Below are 15,270 nucleotides of genomic sequence, written 5' to 3'. Positions count from 1 at the left end.
GACTTTCTCCATAATGGGGTTGTAACAGTCCTGGTTCCGCTGTTCTCTGCCAGGCTGCAGAACCTGTCAGTCATTATAAAGGGCTAAAAGTCCTCTGAGCTAGCAAGTCTGGAGAGCAGCGGAGCATGAAGGAAGACCCCCCCACCCCCCCACCCCCCTCCCAGATGTACTCTCTACATTTAAGTCCTCCATCTCCTGCAGCTCAATCGATATCCAGCAGACTGAGGCAGACGATGCGGCCGTTTTCGAGCCCAGGCCTGCCGTCAGTCCTGGCGTCAGGCGTTCTGTCTTTAAAGGGAAGATGAAGCCGGCCGCTCGGCATTCTGGGACGGTCAGACCAAGGTTCTAATAGTTTTGGATTTTTACCTCTGCCAAGGAGGTTCTGTTTTTGCTGGCGTTGGTTTGTCTGTCTGTCTGTGTGCAAGATAACTCAAAAAGTTATGGACGGTTAGTTATGGCGGATCGATGGAAATTTTCAGGAAATGTTGATACTGGCACAAGGAACATAATTTTGTTGGCTATTGAATTAATTTCCCTTCATTTTTGTTAAATTTTCAGATTATTTTGGTTTATTTTTCAACATTTTCTTGCCTATTTCTTTATTTTTATTTAGTTTTTATTCAGTTTGTGGCTTATAGTGTTAATATTACTTATTATTTTGTTGATTTACTATAGATTTTTGTTCTTTTTATTCATTACTTTGGCTGTTTTTATTGATTTTGTTGCTCATTTGATTATTTTCTACTGTATTTACTCAGTTTTTTTGTTTGTTTGTTTTTACCTCTGCCTCTGAGGTTATGTTTTCATCTGGGTTTGTTTGTTTGTCTTTTAGCAAGATAACTCAAAAAGTTATGAGGAGATTTAGATGGAAATTTTCAGGAAACGTTGAGGCTGGCACAAGGAACAAATTTTGGTGGTGATGGGGGGGGTTCTAATAGTTTTGGATTTTTCAGTTTAGATTTATTTAGTTTGAACTTTTTCTCTCTAATTCAGTTAGGTTTTTTTTTTGCCAGTGTTTTTGTTTAAATTTTTTATCGTTTTAACAAACATACAACAAACAACAAACAGTGCATATATCAGATCCATGCAACCTGTTGACTACAATGATAAACATTATTATGTTTACAAAAAAAAGAAAAAAAATCATACAAAATACAGAAATCTGAGCATCCACCTTTAGAAGCCACAGTGGCAACTTTTTCAAATGTTTGCATTGTCCTCCAGTAAATGTAGATTCTTAGCATACAGGATGAAAGGATTCCAAACATGTTCAGATGACTCCTGTTTGTCCTGAAGAATACAGGACATGTTTTCTAGTGTTAGGGTAGAAAGCATCTGCTGCATCCACTGACTAACAGCTGGTTTAGGAGTTCTTTTCCAAAATAATGAAATGCATTTTTTAGCAATAAGTAGACTGAAGTCTGTAAAAATCCGTTCATTTGTTGTATATTTATGTTTTTCTGGATATATGCCAAACAGAAATAACTTTGGGTCTAACATGATTTGTTCAGAAATAATGTTTTTCAGTTATTTCCCTGGTTTCCCTCCAGAACAGTGCAGTTTGTCGACAATAGCACATACAGTGACCCAGTGTTCCTTTGCATTCTGAACATTTGGAGCACACATCAGGTGTATTCTTATTATACTGGTTCAGATCTACTGGTGTAATAGAAACTCACATCAGCCATTTAAACTGGGTGAGTCGAAGGCGTATTAATGGAACTGGAGTGTACAAAAGCACATGCAGACTGCCAGTCTTCCTCTGGTAACTGCACTGATAAATAGGGATGGGAATCATTAAGAATTTAACCATGCCAATTCCATTATCGATTTTGCTTATTGATCCGATTCCTTATCGATTCTCACTGGGTGAAGGAATAAAAGAGTCCAAACAGGTGTGTTTGCATGAACTGTCTTTTATATTTCCATCTGCACAGAAAATAGAACATATACAGTATGAACTAATAATAAGAACAGATGACGCCAGGTCCAGTTTGGGGGGTAGGGGGTGGGGGGGGCAGTGACAGTGAAACTCCAGACTCTTTACTAATTCCTCTATTGCTGCATTTCCACTACGTCGAACCAGTTCGACTCGGCTCATCTCCTGTTGTTGTGCACCTCATTTCCTTTCCTCTACCTTCAGAAACTTGTACTTGGGTTCGACGTGTGTTGCCCACACCAGAACCAGAACTGGGCCGGTGTTCACTCTGCCGCTACATTCGTTGCTAAGTAGAGAATCAAATACATGACATTCCTGTAAATGATTCACATGTGGACGAATGTTTGAACAGAATGGAGGGATAGCTGGTGTGGTCTGTTTAGACCTGGTGTGGTCTGTTTAGACCTGGTGTGGTCTGTTTAGACCTGGTGTGGTCTGTTTGGACCTGGTGTGGTCTGTTTGGACCTGGTGTGGTCTGTTTGGACCTGGTGTGGTCTGTTTAGACCTGGTGTGGTCTGTTTAGACCTGGTGTGGTCTGTTTAGACCTGGTGTGGTCTGTTTGGACCTGGTGTGGTCTGTGTGGACCTGGTATGGTCTGTTTAGACCTGGTGTGGTCTGTTTAGACCTGGTGTGGTCTGTTTGGACCTGGTGTGGTCTGTTTGGACCTGGTGTGGTCTGTTTAGACCTGGTGTGGTCTGTTTGGACCTGGTGTGGTCTGTTTGGACCTGGTATGGTCTGTTTAGACCTGGTGTGGTCTGTTTAGACCTGGTGTGGTCTGTTTGGACCTGGTGTGGCCTGTTTGGACCTGGTATGGTCTGTTTAGACCTGGTGTGGTCTGTTTAGACCTGGTGTGGTCTGTGTAGACCTGGTGTGGTCTGTTTGGACCTGGTGTGGTCTGTGTAGACCTGATGTGGTCTGTTTGGACCTGGTGTGGTCTGTTTGGACCTGCTGTGGTCTGTTTGGACCTGGTGTGGTCTGTTTGGACCTGCTGTGGTCTGTTTGGACCTGCTGTGGTCTGTTTGGACCTGGTGTGGTCTGTTTAGACCTGGTGTGGTCTGTTTGGACCTGGTGTGGTCTGTTTGGACCTGGTGTGGTCTGTGTAGACCTGATGTGGTCTGTTTGGACCTGGTGTGGTCTGTTTGGACCTGCTGTGGTCTGTTTGGACCTGGTGTGGTCTGTTTGGACCTGCTGTGGTCTGTTTGGACCTGCTGTGGTCTGTTTGGACCTGGTGTGGTCTGTTTGGACCTGCTGTGGTCTGTTTGGACCTGGTGTGGTCTGTTTGGACCTGCTGTGGTCTGTTTAGACCTGGTGTGGTCTGTTTGGACCTGGTGTGGTCTGTTTGGACCTGGTGTGGTCTGTTTGGACCTGGTGTGGTCTGTTTGGACCTGGTATGGTCTGTTTAGACCTGGTGTGGTCTGTTTAGACCTGGTGTGGTCTGTGTAGACCTGGTGTGGTCTGTTTAGACCTGGTGGTCTGTTTGGACCTGGTGTGGTCTGTTTAGACCTGGTGTGGTCTGTTTAGACCTGGTGTGGTCTGTTTGGACCTGCTGTGGTCTGTTTAGACCTGGTGTGGTCTGTTTGGACCTGCTGTGGTCTGTTTGGACCTGCTGTGGTCTGTTTGGACCTGGTGTGGTCTGTTTGGACCTGGTGTGGTCTGTTTAGACCGTTTCTGCCTCAACACCATGTTGTCTTCGTTCTGACTAAAACAGTGCAGCGTAGGTGTGACGTCACCGCACATGTGCAACAGAGGCGGAATCCATGAGCAGAATCGTTAAGCAGGCAAACAATTCCAAGGAATCGAGCTACTGGGATCCGGTTCTCAAAAAGAACCGGTTCTCTATTCCCATCCCTAGTGATAAATCATCCTTCCAAGCTGCAAGTCTGCCATGAGTCCTCAGATACATGAGACATGAGGAAATTATAAAACTGAGATATTAAACCCAGTTCAGTTCATTTAATTCATTTTTAGAGCAGGTTTACTAGTTTTTATTAGTTTTCGTTATTTTCTAAATGCTTAGTTTCAGTTCAGTTGTAGTTTAGTTGTAGTTCAGTTGTAGTTCAGTTGTAGTTTAGTTGTAGTTCAGTTGTAGTTCAGTTGTAGTTTAGTTGTAGTTCAGTTGTAGTTTAGTTGTAGTTCAGTTGTAGTTCAGTTGTAGCTCAGTTGTAGTTCAGTTGTAGTTTAGTTGTAGTTCAGTTGTAGTTTTAGTTGTAGTTCAGTGGTAGTTTAGTTGTAGTTTAGTTTTAGTTCAGTTGTAGTTCAGTTGTAGTTCAGTGGTAGTTTAGTTGTAGTTTAGTTGTAGTTTAGTTGTAGTTCAGTTGTAGTTCAGTGGTAGTTTAGTTGTAGTTTAGTTTTAGTTCAGTTGTAGTTCAGTTGTAGTTCAGTTGTAGTTTAGTTGTAGTTCAGTTGTAGTTCAGTTGTAGTTCAGTGGTAGTTTAGTTGTAGTTCAGTTGTAGTTCAGTTGTAGTTCAGTTGTAGTTTAGTTGTAGTTCAGTTGTAGTTCAGTTGTAGTTCAGTGGTAGTTTAGTTGTAGTTCAGTTGTAGTTTAGTTTTAGTTCAGTTGTAGTTTAGTTGTAGTTTAGTTGTAGTTCAGTTGTAGTTCAGTTGTAGTTCAGTTGTAGTTCAGTGGTAGTTTAGTTGTAGTTCAGTTGTAGTTCAGTTGTAGTTCAGTTGTAGTTCAGTTGTAGTTCAGTTGTAGTTCAGTGGTCTCTTTTCTCTTCTTCTCTGTGCTCCTATTCAAATCAATCCCAGACAGGACTCTGCTGCTTTAGTCTCCATGTTTCCAGGTAGAGTGGGGACCAGAAGACGACTGGAAACCACAAGTGAACACAAGTGACGGAGCAAAAAGTGTCGTATGGTGCTGCTAGCTAAAAATGCTAGCACGAAATAAATCGCTTTCATATCAATCTGACATTGACAAAGAGGAAAACGAAGGGAATTTTATCCATAATTTTTATCCGTTTCAGTTACTTTTGTAAACACACAATACAGTTTCAGTTAGTTATGGTTTTTTCTTTTAATTATAGTTTTTATTTATTTCAGTTAATGAAAATGTTTTTACAATTCTAGTTTTGGTCGTTTCGTTAGTTTTCGTTAACGATAATAACCTCGGTTCAGACGTATATACCCAGACGGGGATCCTTTTGGTGGGAGGTGCCCCCCCCATGGTGTGTTTACTGTTCCAGTCGTCTGAGCTGCCAACACTGGTAACAAATGTGTGGAGGAGACCCCCCCCTCCATCGTGTTGTGTTCGTGTGTCGTCGTGTTTTTGTGTTTCCTCCCGCTGGGCTTTGACGCCGCCGGTGGAGAGTGTTTTTTTTTTTTTTTCAGCAGGTGTTTGTGGAGAAAACAGCAACGGCATCAGTTTGAAGATGACTGTGGAGTTTAATTCCACTGATCCTGACTGAAGCTGTTCCGCTTTTGTTCCTTTATTCCGGTCAAATCCCAAACTTGGCGTCAGTTTCTGTCGAATTCCCCTGAAGAAAAGAAAAGCCCTTCGCTGATTAAACACTCCACTCTTTCTCTGTGTGTGTTTTTGCACAGACTCAATATGTTCAGTATTTAATGGGTCTTTTCGAAAAAAAAAAAATCAACCAATATGTGGCGACACTAAAGGAAAGACTTCAGCTCACAAGGATTTGAATTTGAAACAAAATGAACAAAAACAGTCAAAGTGATCGATAAAATGAAGAAAAATGATTAATAAAAAACAAAATAATAAGGAACATGAACAAAATAAGACACAAACTGAACAAAATGTAGAAAAATAAGCAAAATGGTTTGGCTTCCAGAACCTTTTGTTTTTTTATGTGGGTCTCAAACTGGTTCCTCCTGTGTCCGTCCAGGTGGTGGACCTGTACTGGGGGGTGGACCCAGAGGAGTGGGACAGTCCAGACCTGCAGAGACTCCGGATGAAGCTCCTGGAGGAATGTCTGAAGACCTCAGCTGGACCCTGCTTCGTGGTAAGTGTCACATTCAGTGTTTTAGACCAGAATCTGGACCGGTTCTGATGATGTGGGTCTGAGGGGGGTTCTGGTGGATCCTTCTGAGGGTGGTTCTGGTGGATCCTTCTGAGGGTGGTTCTGGTGGATCCTTCTGAGGGACATATTACTGATGGTGTTAGATCATTTTAAAATGGAAACAGACAAACATGAGGAGGAGGAACAAGGGGAGGGGTCACAGAGAGAGGTGCATTATGGGTAGGACCACAGCATCCTCATCCTCCTCTTCATCTTCTCGCATTTATAAACCACTGAAGGAGTCACTGATACTAGCTGAACTGAACCAGAACCAGATGAATGGGTTCCACCTCACCCTCAACATCTGTGGTTTGGGTCCTGGTTCCATCTGTGGTTCTGGTTCCATCTGTGGTTCTGGTCCATCTCTGGCTCTGGTTCCATCTGTGGTTCCGGTTCCATCTGTGGTTCTGGTTCATCTGTGGTTCTGGTTCATCTGTGGTTCCGGTTCCATCTGTGGTTCTGGTTCATCTGTGGTTCTGGTTCATCTGTGGTTCCGGTTCCATCTGTAGTTCCAGTTTTACCGGTCTTCTACTCTGTCTTGTGATCTGGTTCTGGTTCTGGTTCCAGTTCTGGTTCTGGTTCTGGTTCCAGTTCCGGTTCTGGTTCCAGTTCCGGTTCTGGTTCCAGTTCCGGTTCCAGTTCTGGTTCTGGTCTGGTTCTGGTTCCAGTTCTGGTTCTGGTCTGGTTCCAGTTCCGTTTCTGGTTCCAGTTCTGGTTCTGGTTTTGGTCTGGTTCCAGTTCCGTTTCTGGTTCTGGTTCTGGTTCCAGTTCTGGTTCTGGTTCTGGTCTGGTTCCAGTTCCGTTTCTGGTTCCAGTTCTGGTTCTGGTCTGGTTCTGGTTCCAGTTCTGGTTCTGGTCTGGTTCCAGTTCTGGTTCTGGTTCCAGTTCTGGTCTGGTTCCAGTTCCGTTTCTGGTTCTGGTTCTGGTTCTGGTTCTGGCTCCAGTTCCAGTTCCGGTTCCAGTTTCTGTTCTGGTTCTGGTTCCGGTCCTGGTTCCGTCAGATCGGACTCCCTGGTTCCGTCACCCTGTTGTCTGTCGTCGTCGTCCGTCCTCGTGTTTCTTAAAGGTCACGTCTGTTGTCAAACACGGACTCTCTCACATTCCACACCTGGGCGAGCGGGGGGCTTTCCTCCGACCTGTCGATGCTGGTTTCCATGGCGATGGCAGGGGTTGGCATGGTGATGGTGTCAATGACCCGCAGATTAAGCATGACAATGAGCCACCACTGGTACTGGTTTTTTTTCCTCTTCTCTGTTGTGTCTGCGTCGGTTTCAGATTCCACTGAGTAGAAAACAGTGGAAGTCGTAAACGCCCGGAGGACACGGCGGCGGCAGTGGGGGTGGCGGCGGCGCTGGGGGCGGAGCGTCCCCTCGACCCGTTTTCCCGCCATCGCTCTGGTTTTACTGGATGTAAACAGATAGCGGTGGATCCTGTCGCTCCATCCAGGTCACATGATGTAAGCGCTAATGCGATCCTGGGTTTACTCCACATACCGCAGCGTCACATGACCTCCACACACCTGGAGACGGACCCACCGCCTCCGCTTTCGCCGACGCCGTAAACGGCGCCGTGTCTTCGAACGCATCACTTTCCCTCCGCCGTGCCGGAGCTTACGCAGCAAATATCAGCGCAGACGCCGCCGAGTTCCCCCGATTGATTGACGGCACCAGTGATTGATTTGTGTGTCGGGGCTGGAGCTGCGATAAATATCTGGGCGGCGGCCAACCCCCACCCCACCCCAGGCCCCGCCCACCACCACCCATCCCCCCGTGGTGGGCTCATCAGATAAAGTGCACTTAACCTGAGAGTAAAACACCATCGGAGGGGGGGGGGGGGACAGAGAGAGAGGGAGGGAGGGAGAGACGGAGGGAGAGGGGGAGAGGGAGGGAGGGAGGGAGAGAGAGAGAGAGAGAGAGATGGAGAGGGAGAGAGAGGGAGCGAGGGAGGGAGAGAGAGGGAGCGAGGGAGGGAGGGACAGAGGGGGGGAGGGAGAGAGAGAGAGAGATGGAGAGGGAGAGAGAGGGAGCGAGGGAGGGAGCGAGAGAGAGGGAGGGAGAGAGAGAGGGAGGGAGGGACAGAGAGAGAGAGACAGAGAGGGAGAGAGAGGGAGCAAGGGAGGGAGGGAGGGAGCGAGAGAGAGGGAGGGAGGGACAGAGAGAGAGGGAGAGAAAGGGAGTGAGGGAGGGAGGGAAAATGTGCAGAGATGAAAGTAACTGTAAAATTTAGTAAAAAAAAAAAATGGAATAATTATAGAATAATGATGAATAATTCTGTAAAATTTGGCGAAAGAAACAAATACGGAATAAAATGAAAACTTATGTAAAATTATGCTAAAGAAACAAGTATGGAGTGAGGAAAAAAAAGAATTATATAAAATTTTGCAACAGGATGAAAATTTTGCAACCCCCCACTCAAACAAATATGGAATGAGATATAAAATTCTGCAACAGAATGAAAATGTTGCCCCCAAAAAAGATAAATATGGAACAAGATGAAAAATTATGTAAAATTTTGCAACAGGATGAAAATTTTGCAAACCCCCCCCCCCTCCCCGCAAACAAATGAGGAATGAGATGTAAAATTCTTTAACAGAATGAAAATTTTGTCCAAAAAACCCCATAAATATGGAAAAAGATGAAAAATGATGTAAAATTTTGCTACAGGATGAAAATTTTGCACATAACCCCCCCAAACGGAATGAGAATGGAATGAGATGTAAAATTCTTTAACAGAATGAAAATTTTGTCCAAAAAACCCCATAAATATGGAAAAAGATGAAAAATGATGTAAAATTTTGCTACAGGATGAAAATTTTGCACATACCCCCCCCCCCAAACGGAATGAGAATGGAATGAGATGTAAAATTCTGTAACAGAATGAAAATTTTGCCAAAAAAAAACCCCAGAAATATGGAATAAGATGAAAAACTATATAAAATTTTGCAACAGGATGAAAATTTTGCAAACCCCCCCCCCCCCCAAGCACAATATGGAATGAGATGTAAAATTCTGTAACAGAATGAAAATTTTGCCAAAAAAAAAAAAAAACATAAATATGGAACAAGATGAAAAACTACATAAAAATTTGCAACAGGATGAAAACTTTGCAACAAAATGAAACCATAAATATGGAAATGGTGTCAAAATGTAAAAAAAAAACAAACCATAAAACAGAGGTGTGAGAGTCAGAACAGATACTTGTGTACTTGGTGGTTTTCACTACTGCAGGTGTTTTTCTGTGGTTTTTTGAACGTTGACGTTTTCCAGTTTTCCTGTCAGATAAACTGAACCTGACTGTAAAACAGCGTCGGGGGGGGGGGCTATTGTCCCGGTCACTTCCTGTTCTGCAGTCCCCTGCAGCTGTGACACTGTAACCCACTCCACCTTTAAACACACACTTAACCTGGATTCAACAGGTGTCGTCTGGACGCCCTCGAACGCACCGTCCACAAACGCAGCGTCGTCATCACTTATTTTATTCATTTTTCTACATTTTGTTTTTTATTTGATCATTTTTTCCTTCAGTTTTGTTCAGTTTTTGCTTATTTTGTTCATGTTCCTTATTATTTTGTCAGTTTATTATTCATTTTTCTTCATTTTATTGATCACTTTGGCTGTTCGTAGCTTACCGGCTGACAGACTGTTAGCTACTGTCGTCATGTGGCGTCGTCTGTCGTCTGTTACAAAACTTTTAATCGTCTTCTTCTCCAAAACTACAATTCCAATTGACTTCAGACTTGGTCTACAGCTTCTGTATGATGATGTCAACAAAAGTTAGTGAAATTATTTGGATCCAGATCTGATTCTAGATTTGGTGCGACTTTGAAAAATGTTCCCATTATAACAGATAGGAAGTGGATTGATCCAATAAATCAGTATCAATGATATCAAGTGTGAATTTGAATTTTTACAGATCTGATTGAATATGAGCAAAACATGGACTATTTCTGTAATAGAATAAATACACAGAACTGGGGGAGAATAAATGGATCTGGATACATTTACCTAAGCTTTGAAATTGGCCGGTAAGATACAGGACCATTGGTCCGATTTTTGTTTTTTGGTTTTTTTTTTCATTTTGTTGCAAATTCAAATCCTTGTTGCTTATTTTATTCTATTTTACTTCATTTTAGTTCATTTTTTGCACATTTTTTTCCACATTTTTCATTATTTTCATCTGCTTATTCTGCTTGTTTTTTACACATTTTGCTCAGTTTTTGCTTATTTTGTTCATGTTATTTATTATTTTATTGGTTTATTATTCATTTTTCTTCATTTTATTGATCACTTTGACTGTTTTTGTTTATTTTGTTGCTTATTTTCTTCATTTTTCTACATTTTGTTTTGTATTTGATCCTTTTTTCTTCAGTTTTGTTCAGTTTTTGCCTATATTGTTCGTTACTTATTATTTTGTTGGTTTATTATTTATTTTGTTCATGTTATTGATCACTTTGGCTGTTTTTGTTTATTTTGTTGCTTATTTTTTTCATTTTTCTACATTTTGTTTTGTATTTGATCCTTTTTTCTTCAGTTTTGTTCAGTTTTTGCCTATTTTGTTCATGTTACTTATTTTTTTGGTTTATTATTCATTTTTGTTCATGTTATTGATCACTTTGGCTGTTTTTGTTTATTTTGTTGCTTATTTTCTTCATTTTTCTACATTTTGTTTTGTTTGATCCTTTTTTCTTCAGTTTTGTTCAGTTTTTGCCTATTTTGTTCGTTACTTATTATTTTGTTAGTTTATTATTTATTTTTGTTCATGTTATTGATCACGTTGACTGTTTTTGTTTATTTTGTTGCTTATTTTCTTCATTTTTCTACATTTTGTTTTGTATTTGATCCTTTTTTCTTCAGTTTTGTTCAGTTTTTGCCTATATTGTTCGTTACTTATTATTTTGTTGGTTTATTATTTATTTTTGTTCATGTTATTGATCACTTTGACTGTTTTTGTTTATTTTGTTGCTTATTTTCTTCATTTTTCTACATTTTGTTTTGTATTTGATCCTTTTTTCTTCAGTTTTGTTCAGTTTTTGCCTATTTTGTTCATGTTACTTATTATTTTGTTGGTTTATTATTCATTTTTGTTCATGTTATTGATCACTTTGGCTGTTTTTGTTTATTTTGTTGCAAATTCAAATCCTTGTTGCTTATTTTATTCTATCTTGCTTCATTTTAGTTCATTTTTTGCATTATTTTTCATCCTAAATCTCTTATTGATGTCCGTTCTAGTGCCTTCTTCAGTCCAAACCTGTCCAACTTCAGTTCTTATCTCAGTCTTTTTCAGTTTTTCCACCTGTTTGGACCCTCAAACACACAGCGGTTAAAGGGTTAAAGTCTGCGTTTGTGTTCCAGAAGGCAGATCCGTTCTTTTTTTCTGTTCAGTCCAAACCTGTGAATATCAGTGGTGTTCTTTAACTCCAGTGGAAACATGTCTGGCCTGAATCCAACTCATGACCTTTTCCATCAATCACAGTTAAAGATAGTGAACAGGCTGACCTACTTATCCACTAAACTCTGGAAAACACAGTCTCACCGGGGAATCCCTCCGCTCGCTGCACTGGATTAGATCTGACAAACTCCAAATATGTTCAGCTCCGACACTCAGACTAGTGTTTATCCTGCTCTGGTTCATGCACCTGCACCGTTCGACTGTCAAATATTCCAATATTCAACCAGCGTCACCAGTTTTATTAGTGTTAAAAGATGAAAAGGACCAAAAAAAGATGAGAAATTCACAATGAAATGAAAATGTCTGAAGTAAGAATGACATGAAAATGACCAAATATGTAACAAGATGAAAACGTAGAAACATAGAAAGACAGAAATTGCATAAAAGATGCAACAAGATGAACAGAAAAAATAAAAAATAAACAAAAAGATGCAAACTTAGAAATTTAAAAGGACAAAAATGACATAAAAGATGCATCAAGATGAAAGGAAAATATAACAAAAGTGCAAAAAGATTAAACATAAAAAGACAAAAATGACATAAAAGATGCAACAAGATGAAAGGAAAATATAAAAAATATGCAAAAGATGAAACCGTCTAAATATAAAAAGACAAAAATGACATACAAGATGTAACAAGATTAAAAGAAAATATGAAAAATGTGCAAAAAGATGAAAACTTAGAAACATGAAAAGACAAAAATTGCACAAAAGATGCAACAAGATGAACAGAAAATATAAAAAATGTGCAAAAAGATGAAAACTTAGAAACATAAAAAGACAAAAATGACATGAAAGATGCAACAAGATGAAAGGAAAATATAAAAATATGCAACAAGAGGAAAACTTAGAAACATAAAAAGACAAAAATTGCACAAAAGATGCAACAACATGAACAGAAAATATAAAAAATACACGCAAAAAGATGAAAACTTAGAAACATAAAAAGACAAAAATGACATGAAAGATGCAACAAGATGAAAGGAAAATATAAAAATATGCAACAAGAGGAAAACTTAGAAACATAAAAAGACAAAAATTGCACAAAAGATGCAACAACATGAACAGAAAATATAAAAAATACACGCAAAAAGATGAAAACTTAGAAACATAAAAAGACAAAAATGACATAAAAGGTGCAACAAGATGAAAAGAAAATCTAAAAATGTGTAAAAAGATGAGTTTTGCAAAAAATGAAAACATGAAAATGTTGCAAAAGATGCAACTAGATGAAAATTTAAAGACAAATAAAGCCAAAAGGTGTAAAAGATACAGGACAAACATGTATAAGATGAAAGTAAAATCTTTAATATGTGCAAAAAGATGAAAGTTTTACAATAAAATGAAAATAGAAAACGATTAAAAATAATATAAAAACAAAAAAAGCAACAAAACAAACATTTCTGAAGTAACAACAGAAAGAAAATGATCAAAAATATGCAACAAGATGAAAATATAGAAACACAAAAAGAAAAAAATGTATAGATGAAAATAAAATATGAAAAATGTGCAAAAAAAAAAAAAAGCAACAAGATGAAAATGAAAAGACAAATAAAGCGTTTCATCTACCCTAATAAATAAACAAATCAGCACATTTGTGTTTTAATGTAAAAACCCACATTACACACTTCTGTTTTTAGGATACTTAGTAAATATGGGTCAAATTTTGCGCAGATGTCTGATGGAAAAGGGACTAGTGTTAATATTTTTCCTCCTTTAGTCAAAAACATCTTAAATGTGATTAAATTAGTCTAAATGTGCAGATCAGCTTTAAAGCTGTGGCAGGTTTAGACTCCGCCCACTGTTGACTGATTGGTCCTCTGCATCTGTTCCCGCCCCCATCACCACGGGGCAGAGGAGTCGACGTGGTTTTCCTGCTCATCGGAGCCGCCGCATGGGCTAAAGATCAGCTGGTCACATATGGGAGGGTTTTCCTTTTTTATGGCCGAGAGGAGGAGGAGGAGGAAGAGGAGGGGGCGGGGCGGGGCTTGACATGCGGCACGTAGGGCCGATAAACGCCATTTGAAAAGGCCCCGTTCCACCTGATGAGGATGAATACGCAGCTCCTGAATGAAACCACGGCGTGAGGATGGAACCAACACAAACCAAACACACTCAGATGGGATTTCACAGCCTGCCATGTGGTCGCCAAAGCCTCACACACACGTTGAATTAATGCCGTCGTTTCCTTTCATTGGCGACTCTTCCATCTGTCGGGTTTTTCTGCTTCTAATCGTTCAACAACAGGAGTTTGGCCCAGCCGCCGGATCTGACAGGACGGTAAACGGCGCCGAACAGCAGAACGAATCAGCCTCTGGGAACGGAAAAGTCCCATCCCATAATACTGCACAGTCCCATCCCATAATACTGCACAGTCGCATCCCATAATACTGCACAGTCACATCCCATAATACTGCACAGTCCCATCCCATAATACTGCACAGTCCCATCCCATAATACTGCACAGTCACATCCCATAATACTGCACAGTCGCATCCCATAATACTGCACAGTCCCATCCCATAATACTTCAGATTCAGTTTGCTAACATTAACAGTTTGCTTTCATTAGCAGTTTGCTATCATTAGTGGTTTGCTAACATTAGCAGTTTGCTAATATTCACAGTTTGCTATCATTAGTGGTTTGCTAACATTGGTGGTCTGCTAACATTGGTGGTCTGCTAACATTGGCGGTTTGCTATCATTAGCACTTTGCTAACATTGGCGATTTGTTACCATTGGTGGTTTGCTAACGTTAGTGGTTTGCTAACATTAGCAGTTTGCTAATATTTGCAGTTCGCTAACACTAGTGGTTTGCTAACATTATCGGGTTGCTATAATTAGCAGTTTGCTAACATTAGCAGTTTGCTATCGTTAGTGGTTTGCGAATATTATCGGGTTGGTATAATTAGCAGTTTGCTAACATTAGCAGTTTGCTATCGTTAGTGGTTTGCGAATATTATCGGGTTGGTATAATTAGCAGTTTGCTAACATTAGCAGTTTGCTATCGTCAGTGGTTTGCTAACATTAGCAGTTTGCTATCGTCAGTGGTTTGCTAACTGACAGGAGGATTTACAAAATAAGATCAGGTTAATGAATTATTTTGTTTATTTACTTATTTTATTTACCTGCTTGTACTTTCTCTTGTAAAGAATCTGTTGTATTTATTATTTTTGTTTTTATGGTCGTGTATATTTACTGGAGTCTCATTAAATAACATGGAGGGGGCGGGGCTTATGTGTGTAATACATCCCACCACTAGGGGGAGTTAGAGACGTTCTGACAGCGTCCATCTGCACTTACAGTCCACGGTCTAAGGGTGGTCTGGGTCTGGGTCTGGGTCTGGGTCTGGGTCTGGGTCCGGGTCCGGGTCCACGTCCAGGTCCAGACTTGGGTCCAAGTCCGTATCCAGGTCTGGTTCCAGGTCTAGATCTGGGTCTGGGTCTGGGTTTGGGTCCAAGTCTGTATCCAGATCCGAGTCCAGGTCTGGGTCCAGGTCCTGGTCCGGGTCTCCCAGTTTTTTACCCTTTGACCTCTGTGTCCGTGTGCCGTCCCATCATGCACCTGAACCCTTAACCCCTTGTGGTCCGTCTCCTCAGGGTCTGGTCGGGGAAAAGTACGGCAGTATCCGGGTCCCGGGGGAGGTGGAGTCAGCGGAGTTCGAGATGATCCTGGACGCGGCGGTGGAGGCGGGGCTTGACACCCACATCCTGGAGGAGTGGTACTGCAGGGACGAGAACTCAGTACCGCCCGCATACTACCTCAAACCCAAAGCCCACATGCTCAAGAACTACCAGAACTCAGTGAGTCCGGATCCTGGACGCTCCTGGTCCTCCTGGTCCTTCTGGTCCAGGGATTGCATCATCATC

The 15,270-nt window shown here is 41.1% G+C and overlaps 1 protein-coding gene across 1 annotated transcript in view; it reads left to right on the top strand.

Annotated features, from left to right (window-relative positions):
• The window catches only part of nwd2 (NACHT and WD repeat domain containing 2), a 71,600-nt gene that overhangs the window by 47,652 nt on the left and 8,678 nt on the right, over window positions 1-15,270 (top strand). The window contains 2 exon segments of the mRNA XM_030162519.1: window positions 5,782-5,898; window positions 15,001-15,204. Coding sequence (XP_030018379.1) covers window positions 5,782-5,898; window positions 15,001-15,204 — 321 coding nt within the window.

Source organism: Sphaeramia orbicularis, chromosome 18 (assembly GCF_902148855.1).
Source record: "Sphaeramia orbicularis chromosome 18, fSphaOr1.1, whole genome shotgun sequence".
NCBI classification, from domain to species: domain Eukaryota; kingdom Metazoa; phylum Chordata; class Actinopteri; order Kurtiformes; family Apogonidae; genus Sphaeramia; species Sphaeramia orbicularis.
Note: the sequence above shows the minus strand (reverse complement) of the source record. Positions and strands in the feature narration are given on the sequence as shown.